The 11,383-nt window shown below is 43.5% G+C and overlaps 1 protein-coding gene across 1 annotated transcript in view; it reads left to right on the top strand.

Moving 5' to 3' along the window:
• ARHGAP42 (Rho GTPase activating protein 42) overlaps positions 1-5,771 on the top strand; it is a 182,869-nt gene extending 177,098 nt beyond the window's left edge. The window contains exons 23-24 of the mRNA XM_081197641.1: positions 3-82; positions 654-5,771. Coding sequence (XP_081053767.1) covers positions 3-82; positions 654-742 — 169 coding nt within the window. The 3' untranslated portion in view covers positions 743-5,771. The remainder of the gene's footprint in view (positions 1-2; positions 83-653) is intronic.
• The last annotated feature ends 5,612 nt before the right edge of the window (positions 5,772-11,383 follow it).

Below are 11,383 nucleotides of genomic sequence, written 5' to 3'. Positions count from 1 at the left end.
AGGCAAGCCAAAGCCATGTATTCCTGCAAGGCTGAACACAGTCATGAGCTCTCCTTCCCTCAGGGAGCCATATTTTCCAATGGTAAGACTTCTCCCGTTGTTGTTGTTGTTGTTGTTGTTGTTGTTGTTGTTTATTTTCCAATGGTAAGATTTCTCCCCTTGTTGCTGTTGTTGTCGTCATAACAGAAACAACTGAGAGTCCTATGGCGCCAAAAGGATTACATTTGCGTCATACAGTTAAAGCACAATGGCATCACTTTAAACAGTCATGGCTTCCCCCCAAAGAATTGTGGGTGCAGAGAGTTGTTTAAGAGACCCCCCTATTCCCCTCCTCAATTCCCAGAGTTCCCTGGGAAGAGCGGTTGTTAAGTTTGCTAACCCACTCTGGGAACTGTAGCTCTGTCAGGGGAATTAGGGATCTCAGAACCCTTAAGAAACTACAACTCCCAGGATTCTTTGGGGGAAGTTCGAAGTGGTATCTATGTGTGAATGTGGCCTGACAAATTTGTTAGCTTCTGAGGTGTCACAAGACAGACTTAACGCTTCTCCCCTTTCAGATTAGATGCCATGTGTGTTGTTGTGCGTCGCGGTCGTCATTATGTATTCACAAGAGAGTATTGAGGTACCTTCTCTTTTTATTTTCTTCTTAATAGTATATCCATCTGTGGAACCAGGATGGCTCAAAGCAACGTATGAAGGCAAAACAGGACTTGTTCCAGAGAATTACGTTGTCTTTCTCTAGTAATAGTTAGCAGACAGCAGCATCTTCATGGTATCCATGGTAACAAGCAATAAGCACTGTGATTTTTATATATATATTTAATCTGACACAGATATGGGGGTCTGCCAGTCAGCCCTGTGTGTGGCAGATTTCCTTTGACTTCTGCAGCCGCAGACAATGTAGCTCCTTATAAACGGAACAAACCTGGTGCAAATAGTCAAGAGGGTTTGTTTTCGGATGTTTGAAACATGGTACTCTTTTGGTCGTCTGCTGCTAGCAACCAGAAATTCATTTTATTTTTAAGACAAAATGATAGCAACCAAAAAAATAAGGAGCTGAAAACAAATCGTTGTTGCTTGGGTTAAGCTCTGCCTTACCCCCCCACCCCCCAGCAACTAAGCATTTGATTCTCAATCGGTCCCAGCCATTTCAGAGAAGTCTTTGATTTTCTATATTATTTAAACTTTCGATAAAAGTCCGCGGAGATCACAATTTGCAGATGCAATGCATGTCATTTATAGGGCTGCAAAGGCAATTAGTTGGAGCACCAGTTTAATCAAAAGCGTGCTTTTCGTTTTTAAGAGGCATTTTTAAATACAATTATGTGTTTGTGTATGTTCACTACTTTGTGTCTTTTCCATATAATTATTATTAATAAATTATATTTATAGAGTCCGTCTTCCCTGAAATGCTGTAATCCTAAATTGGAACACCAACTACAGGAGTAATTTATGGCTTTTTAATTTATTTATATTTCCTTTGCCTTTGGTCCTTCAGACTGGGGGAAGGTGTGGTGTTTTTCCATTGGATAAACAAAAGCAAATAAAGCAAACAGGACCCTGAAATTTACACTGTCCACAAGGCAACAAGTGAGAACTAGTAATTTTGAGCCTTTAAATAAAATCTGTTCTGTTGCCACCACTCATATTGACACATGAAATGCTTTTAGGCTCTTGAATAATTTTCTCTCACAAATTTAACAAATACCTTTGTGGAGTGTCTTCATTTCATATGTTCTGAAAATTATGCTCGGAACAAGTATATACAGCACTTTCACAACAAGTGAAACATTTCGTTGGGCCAATCGATACGAAATATATTCCGTATTAATAAATTCAGTATTACAAGAGGTCCGCTCAAAATCCATGGTAAGACATTACAATAGAAAAAGAGATAGCAAAATCTAAATAGAAGAAGAACAAATATATATATCTATATATATCCTGTCCGAAACTACATGGGACCCAGAGCAGTAACAGCAAACAAAATCACCAAGCCATTTGGAATAAAAACCAGAGCTTCCAGGACTGCCAACCAGATAGACAGCACTCAGGTGGAGTTACTGGTTTAAATAAATGGTGCTTTGACTGAAATGTGGCTACACATCTCCACAGGGACTCATCTGTTTCACACCTGGTCGTTCATCGTTTGACCATAGCCTCCACTGATGACTTGCATGTGTGAATGGACCACTGCAGGCCTAACAGTATCGTCAAAGCCTTTCAAAATGCTACAGATAAATCTTGCATGTACAGTGGTACCTCGGGATGTGAACGGGATCTGTTCCGGAGCCCCGTTCGCAGCCTGAATGGAACGTAAGACGTGGTGGTGCGTCTGCGCGGGTCGCGTTTTGCTGCTTCCGCGAATGCACATGACATCATTTTGAGCGTATGTGCGAGCGGTGAAACCCGGAAGTAACACGCCCCGTTACTTCCGGGTTCCCGTGGAGCGCAACCCGAAAGCGCTCAACCTGAAGCACATTCAACCCGAGGTATGACTGTATAGGCTTGCACACCATGCTTTTCAGCGGTGTCACATCACACATTTCGCCTGCCCATAATCATGTGTGGAGGAATCAAGCGATGGCCATGCATTGTGGACCATTCGCTTGGTACAGAAGACATGATATGGCTGGGGGGGGGGCGGGGGAAGACTTGTCTCAGCGATGCTCCTCGGGTCATGTAGACTGAGAAGGATCTGTTTTGTCTTGGAGCAACGGAAGTAACTGAGAATAGACAACCCCAAGCAGCCAACAAATAAAATTAGCAGCAAAACCACTTCTCATTTTACACCCCTCCACTACAGTATGCATTCCAAGAAGGGGTATTGCCCAGGCAATTGGCATTAATGGTTCACCCTGGTTGATATTTAAGTGCCTAGTAAAGCCACAAGCTTTAAGTGATAATCTACCTCCTCCCTCTTCTCATTAACCTTTGACATCTAGTGAAAAGGACTCCTTGGCAAAGCTTACCATCCTATAAACACATAGCTATCCTATTAAGAGTGACTTTGTAGCTCTTAAACAAACCTAGTGGAAATAGTTTTTTATTTCTTTGATGAACATGGTACTTTTTCGGTCATCTGCTGCTGCTGGCAACCAGAAATTTGTTTTCTTTTTTTAAACAGAATGATCGGTTGTAAAGGCATTTCTGTTGAGGTACTGTTTGGATTCCGTGTGTTGATGTTTCAGTATAGAGTTCCATGAACTTCCATCACACGTTCTGCTCGTAGGACAGAATTGTGATTACCCTTCACAAGAGTCCCCTTCAGTTTATCTCTGAACGGTCTTAGGTTGCATTCGCAATAGTTCCCAGTAAATGTGAGACTTTAGAAATAAATATTATAGTTCTGTGTCATCGCTTACGGTTATGCAGTTGAGAGGACTGGGGACTGTTAGGGCTGTAGATCTGTTTGGAGGTGCTGCCCCATGGTCTGCCATATTCCACCAATCTACAAGGAGAAACGTGGTGCTCAGCCATTGTCTCATTCTGACATGCTGAAGTATTTGAAGGATTATTTCCCCAGGTGAAGCCTGTTTCCTCACACATGGCAGTATGCACTGCCATATGTTCTTGCGACAATTTGCAAGATTATGTGGTGCAGTATTAAATGGTCCCAACTTGCCCAAAATTCAGGCGTTCAGGAGCCATTGCACTCTTGTCCTCTTGGATAAAATGGGCCTTTGAGGTTCTCCTTATGTCCAATGCTGCTTGGACTGTACATTCATGTCTTATTCCATTCCAGAGAGCCAGTGTGGTGTAGAGGTTAAGAGCGGTGGACTCATAATCTGGGGAACCGGGTTCGCGTCTCCGTTCCTCCACATGCAGCTGCTGGGTGACCTTGGGCTAGTCACACTTCTCTGAAGTCTCTCAGCCCCACTCACCTCACAGAGTGTTTGTTGTGGGGGAGGAAGGGAAAAAGGTATTGTTAGCCGCTTTGAGACCCCTTAGGGTAGTGATAAAGCGGGATATCAAATCCAAACTCTTCTTCTTATTCTCCACAGATTCATTTGTGTAAATCACTTTCGTAGTACACTATGGCCAGGGGGCGTGTTTCAAGTAACCCTGACTACAACTACTTTTCCATTCACCCACAATGCTCCTCTTCACCTTTAATTGTGTTTGTTGTGCCATCCCCTTGAGGAAAGGACTTTCACTAGTCGTGGCGATAATAAAAGGAAGCAACAAAGAACTCTTTCTGCTGCTAAAAATGAGCACCATAGTTTGACTCCCTGCTTCTGCTGCCGCACATTTGATTTAGACCTGCTCTGTATAGAGTCTCTATGAGGTGAGTTGTGATGGATAAACTAGTGAGCTCACTGGATAAACATAGAGCCATTGAGCAAGCAGGTGTTATTTATCAAAAATCAAGGGGATTGCAAGGTTGCTCCTTGCTTTTATATCACATATTTGCAATCTGGCCACATAAAATAAAGGCTGTGTCGGGCCTCTTAAAGGAACTAACAACACATCAACACAAAATGCACTTCTTGGACCCTCTGTGGTGTTATTTGTGTTGTTTGGAACAGGAATATGCCACAGCATGAGCCGCATTCAGGCATTTAAATCTTCCCAGTTATGATGAACCACAGGGTCAAGTACGAGTGTGTGTGTGTTTTTTTTAAAAAAAACATCAACTCCAGCCAGCATGGCAAATGGCCAGAGATGCTTGGCGTTGGAGTCCAAAACATCTGGAATGTACCATGTTTTGGCAAATCCATTGGGAGACTTCATATGAATTGCACAGGAAAGCTGGCACACTCGGCCAGAAGGTGTGACTACCACATCACTTGCTTGAGTCAATTCTTAATGAACATCCTGTCCAGGGCAGGTGGGGAGTGCATTTGGGGGCACATGGATCTCTCTCACATGTGCAGCTCATCATGCATTTTAAAGACAGGAGCTAAAACTGTGCTGGCAAATAAATATGTGGATCTATTTCCTCCGTTGGAAATTGAGTTTACCAGACAGAACTGAAATCTCTAGGTAGGGGAAAGGTTTGAATCTCCAGGTGGACAAGAACATCTTCCCTATACAAGCGAAGCAGAAATGATCCCCTCACTTCTACTTGTGATCACCTGTATTAGCTAAGGCTTCCAATGATCAATTTGCTCATTTGTTAGACTTTTATTTGAGCCTGGCTGGATTGGGGCTATTCCAGTTTGCCAAATCTACCTTAATTGTAACATTGTTCAGGGCAGCTTTAGTTTGTTTTCTCACAGAAGACTGGAGTCCCTTGTAATATTTTCTGTCGGCCACTGAAAACTACGATGCAGCATAATACTGTTGCTGCACATGTCAGTATTTCATAATTTATATGGCATTGCTCTGATTATCTGATGCTCTTTGTAGGTCCCTTTTTGCAAGAAGGTCGTCTGTGCTTTGGAATGTAAAAGATGCAAATAGGACTTGGCAGTTTCTACATCTGTAAATTCCATTTAAATTAATAAAAAAAATTTACAGCTACTAGAGTTTTATATAATTTTGAGGTATTGTTTTGTATTTTAATATTTGGAATCTGTATCCAATAATACCACAAAGTCGAATATATTTAAGAAGTGGTTGCAAGTAAATTATAGAACTTTTTTTTTGTTTATTTTGTAGTGTGATTTGGTAATTATCTGCACTCTGTACAGCCACCTATATGTGTAAATAATAACCACCAGCATGTACTTCCTAGTGCATTTTGCTACTTCCGTCTAACTGTGTAGTACTTTTACACTAAGAATGTAAGAAATATTTAAAATAATTAAAAGTTCCTTTTGTTCCTCCTCCTTTTGTATATGCTTTTTTATTATTTAAGTCCCAGGAAATGCACTCCCTGCAAACCCTCTCCTCTGCCTATGAGCTTTGGTCCCTCCCTTCATGAACCAATCCAAGGTGCTCACGTTAGTGTTTGAAGCCCTAAATGACTAAGGTCCCGGATATCTGAAAAACCACCCCCTTGCAAATGTTAAGATCAGTAGGGCTAGGTTGTTCCACCACCCTCAGAAGCTCAGGGTGGTGGCCTGGAATAGGGCCTTCTCTGTGGCATCCCCCTAAGATGTGGAACTCTCCCGCACAGAGGTATGTCTGGCGTCTTCATTATGGAACTTTTGACAAATGCTGAAGATCTGCCTCTTTACCCTGCCTGACTCCTGAGATGTACATTTGTGATTGCAAGTTGTTTTAAACTGCTTTTAAGATTGCCTTTTAATTGTTTTTACCTGCATTGGAACCTTAGGGTGAAAGGTGGGCAAGTTCTCCTCTTCTTCTTCTTCTTCGACAAGCAGAAGCTAAAGTTAGATGTAATACAGTGGTGCCTTGATTTACGAACTTAATCTGTTCCGGAAGTCCGTTCTTAAACCAAAGCGTTCTTAAACCAAGGCATGCTTTCCCATAGCAGCGGGGGACTCAGTTTACAAGTGGAAAACACTCAACAGGAAGCGAAACATGTTCTTATTCCAAGGCAAAGTTCACAAACCAAAACACCTACTTCCGGGTTTGCAGCATTCTTAATCCAAGTTGTTCATAAACTAAGCTGTTCTTAAACCAAGGTGCCACTGTACAAGGATGGGGAACCTTGAACCTAGGGAACCAAATGTGACCCTCCAGGCCACGCCCACTCCTTAGACACAGCCTTCCTCCCAAGGCTACTCCATTCACACACCTTGAGTGTTTTTGCCTGACTCAGATAACGCTTCTTGCTTGCCTGCATGGAGGTGTTCATCTGCCTCAGCAGCAGCAGCAGCAACAATAATAATATTAATAATTTATTATTTATACCCCGCCCATCTGGCTGGGTTTCCCCAGCCACTCTGGGCAGCTCCCAACAGAATATTAAAAATATGCTAAAACATCAACCATTAAAAACTTCCCTAAACAGGGCTGCCTTCAGATGTCTTCTAAAAGTCAGATAGTTGTTTATTTCCTTGACATCTGATGAGAGGGCGTTCCACAGAGTGGATGCCTCTACCAAGAAGGCCCTCTGCCTGGTTCCCTGTAACCTCACTTCTTGTAGGGAGGGAACTGCCAGAAGGCCCTCGGAGCTGGACCTCAGTGTCCGGGCTGAACATTGGGGGTGGAGACGCTCCTTCAGGTATACCGGGCCGAGGCCATTTAGGGCTTTAAAGTTCAACACTTTGAATTGTGCTTGGAAACGTATTGGGAGCCAATGTAGGTCTTTCAGGACCGGTGTTATGTGGTCTCAGCGGCCACTCCCAGTCACCATTCAACAAAAACATGTCTCTCCCGTATCGGTCTCTACAGCCACAGCAGGCGCTGTAACTCTCCAGCGGTCTGACATCGCCCCCAAAGGCGCAGTCCTTCATTGGCTCCCAAGACAGACAGATTCACGCCAAAACTGTAGAAAGGTAACATCTACATTTGAAGCCTTCTCGCTTTTTTGTACATTTACCACCACGGGCACTTGTCCCCCCTTTCCCAGAAGGTAATGTGGCTCTTGCTAAAGTTTGCCTGCCCCTGGAGCCTGACTGCTATGGCCTTCAGGAAACATTTGCCTTCCAGGAAGTGTTGCGAGTTAAGCGTAGGCACTGAGCCACAGTCACTTTTTTTTTTGCTGCGCCGCTTTATCTGTTATGGTTCCAGCTACAAAAATGGCAGCTTGGTTGTCTGCACCAGTGACGGTGCTGCAACAAAAACTCTGCAGAACAGCAGGAGGCGGCGTTTAACTTCTGATATCGTCTTCCGATTGAAATATTGCTTTGAATTCTTCAGCGGTGGTGTCAAGTCTCCTGGTTCTCTAGTGTCCTTACAGTAACGAATTAGGATGCATAACTAACTTAGCAGGAGACCCTTTGCCAAAGATCATGGTGTACTTTTCAGTTATAAACAGCAAAGGATTCATGGGTGACCTTCGCCGTCTGTACAAAAAGCCAGTCTTTTTATTCTCGTTGGAAGCATTTTGGAGGCTGAGAAAATCTGCCAGCAATGAATGAGAAGTCAATTAGTTTGATTTATTTGGTTACAGTATGTTTTGCATGGCATTATTTGGTGTTTTCCTTATAAGGGACTGATATCCAGCCTGGGAGAAAGGAATAATATGTGTTATTTCTGCTGCTGTTGCAGCATCAAATTCTTTTCCTGTCAGGAAGAGCCTCCTAGATTAGATTAATAACCGAAGATGGCATATTTTGTCTTTGAAAACTTTCCAGGAAGGGGATAAGTTTATTTTCTGTATACTACCCCACCACCAAAACCTTGGAGCTTATCAGCAATGTAAGAATTTAAGCAGGGATCAGAACTGAAACGGTGATTGTCCTTTCAAGGACCATAATGAGCAATCACAGAGAAAACACATTTTTGAGTGGATCCACACAACTGCCTTTTTCATAGAATAACAATTGCAGAGCAGCCAAGTCACTTTACATTTCTGCATTGCGGCAACTGTGATCCCTTTACGCTATAGACATTCCCTTATTATAAAAGAAGGGGACATACTTTATAACCCTATCAGGCACAGTTCACCTGATATTTGATCAGTTTCAGGTTTAATTTGAGTCGGTGTGGTGTAGCAATTCGCGTGCTGGGCTATGATCTGGGAGACTCATCCATAAAACTCACTGGGTGACCTTGGGTCAATCACTGCCTCTCAGCCTAACCTACCTCCCAGGGTTGTTGTGGAGATTAAATGAGGAGGGAGGGAATCATGTATTTCCTTGACCTTGGAGGAAAAGGTTGGGTAAAAATTAAATAATAAATACCTACATCTTTCAGGATAAAAGTCATTTCTCAATTCTTTGTTAACTTGCGCATTTTGTACTCTCTGGAGTATTTACATCTATTCTTTCCCTCTTTTCTTGTACTTAAGATCCTGTTCTCAGTCTCAAGCTCCTGTTCAGTCAACTAATAATACTAGATTTTTGTTGTGTTACTGCACTGTGATCTACACTGAACACTGTGCAATATATATATATATAAAAGCCAGAACAGTGCACAAGATGGACAGCAGTTCTCTCCCCCAACCGTGGTCCTGGGATCCCAAGGGTGTCAGATATTGACTCCAACTCTGCAAATAAATTTAAAAAGGTATCGTCTGTGAGTATAAAACACCAGGAAAACATGCAACAACACAGTCTACAAACAATTGTCCCATTGTTGCATGTGCCATAGCTCATGGTGAGGAATGCCTCTGCCTTAAGGTAAAGGTGAAGCGACCCCTGACCATTAGGTCCAGTCGTGACCGACTCTGGAGTTGCGGCACTCATCTCACTTTATTGGCTGAGGGAGCCAGCGTACAGCTTCCGGGTCATGTGGCCAGCATGACTAAGCCGCTTCTGGCGAACCAGAGCAGCGCACGTAAACACAGTTTACCTTCCCACCAGAGCGGTACCTATTTATCTACTTGCACTATGATGTGCTTTCAAACTGCTAGGTCGGCAGGAGCTGGGACCAAGCAACGGGAGCTCACCCCGTCGCGGGGATTTGAACTGCCGACCTTCTGATCGGCAAGCTAAAAAAGCCAATGCAATTCTGGGCCTCATCAATAGGAGTATAGCATCTAGATCAAGGGAAGTAATAGTGCCACTGTATTCTGCTCTGGTCAGACTTCACCTGGAGTACTGTGTCCAGTTCTGGGCACCACAATACAAGAAGGACACTGACAAACTGGAACGTGTCCAGAGGAGGGCAACCAAAATGGTCAAAGGCCTGGAAACAATGCCTTATGAGGAACGGCTAAGGGAGCTGGGCATGTTTAGCCTGGAGAAGAGGAGGTTAAGGGGTGATATGATAGCCATGTTCAAATATATAAAAGGATGTCACATAGAGGAGGGAGAAAGGTTGTTTTCTGCTGCTCCAGAGAAGCGGACACGGAGCAATGGATCCAAACTACAAGAAAGAAGATTCCACCTAAACATTAGGAAGAACTTCCTGACAGTAAGAGCTGTTCGACAGTGGAATTTGCTGCCAAGGAGTGTGGTGGAGTCTCCTACTTTGGAGGTCTTTAAGCAGAGGCTTGACAACCATATGTCAGGAGTGCTCTGATGGTGTTTCCTGCTTGGCAGGGGGTTGGACTCGATGGCCCTTGTGGTCTCTTCCAACTCTATGATTCTATGATTCTATGATTCTATGATTCTAAGCCCAAGGCTCAGTGGTGTAGACCACAGTGCCACCCGTGCCTCTGCCTTAGATGGCCTTAAATTTGGGTTAGTCAAAGTCATGAAAGATAGATCTGTCAAGAGCTGTTAGCCCCATTGCCCTGCTTATAGGCTTCCCAGAAGATTTGGCTGACCACTCCTAGAAACATGAACCTGGACAAAACAGAATTGTGGCTCATCCACCAGGGAGATATAGGCTCTTCCAGGTTCAAAGGTACAGCTTTTGGGCAGCTGTGAACTCGGCAGCAGGATATTTTTGTCAAAAATTAGCCACCCACTCCAGGAAGTCATCAGTAAATTGGGTTACTCTGCATCTTTGTGCATTTCTGACATAGATGATCTTCGTGGCTTTGAAGAAACTCTGCGCATCATGAGTGTCAGCTAAGTGCTAGATCTCTTGAGCTTTTTTTATATACACCAGGTGTTCTTTAGTTCAATTGGAGAACAGCCTTTACCAAAGGTGTCATGGACTTTGAAGATGCTCAAACTCAGGACGAAAGGGAGAAACGCACTAAGAGGAAGGCACATTTAGTAAATCATCACCATGATCAACTCCCACCTGGAAACCTTTGTCCCCACTGTGGAAGGACGTGTGGATCCAGAATTGGCTTCCACAGTCACTTATGGACAGACCATTAAGGCCGTGTTCATGGAAGACAATCTTACTCAGCTACGAGTGGAAGAAGAAGAAGAAGAAGAAGAAGAAGAAGAAGAAGAAGAAGAAGAAGAAGAAGAAGAAGAAGAAGAAGAAGGATTTCTGACAAGTCATCTGTTCCTTTGTAACAATAGCATGGAATTTAAAAGGTGTCATTGTCTTCCTCACTGCAACTGTACTTTGAGAAAAGATGGATTTCCTGAATTTTTGGGTGCCGTGTAGCTATAAAAGGCAGCATAAATCCGCCCCGGTGGGTGTATTGATGGCAGCCCTACCTGCAGTCAGACCAAATTTGATGTTCTACTGCTATCTTCCAGGGACTGCAACAAAATGTTGGGAGGGCAGAATGCTTCTGTTCAGGGAACCGTCTGATTCACACACACACCCCTCTTGGTTTTTCATACCAGTCTCCCTAAAAGTCAGTGGGCTGTGTGGCCCTTGAATATGTTCAGTCCTTACTGAGACCTGCTTTGAAGAGATGGGGTGGGGGGTGGGAATCCACCTTTGGTTTTTCCATATTTGTGCTTCTTCAAACTTTGGGGTTTTGCCAAGCCCACCAATACCTCCTTGTTGTGCCATTTTCTCTACCTTAAAGCCCATATTTGCAGGATGAGTGCACATGCAGCAGACT

Source organism: Podarcis bocagei (assembly GCF_964188305.1).
Source record: "Podarcis bocagei genome assembly, chromosome: 6".
In the NCBI taxonomy this organism is placed as follows: domain Eukaryota; kingdom Metazoa; phylum Chordata; class Lepidosauria; order Squamata; family Lacertidae; genus Podarcis; species Podarcis bocagei.
The sequence above is the reverse complement of the archived record's forward strand: the minus strand, read 5'-3'. Positions and strand labels throughout refer to the sequence as shown.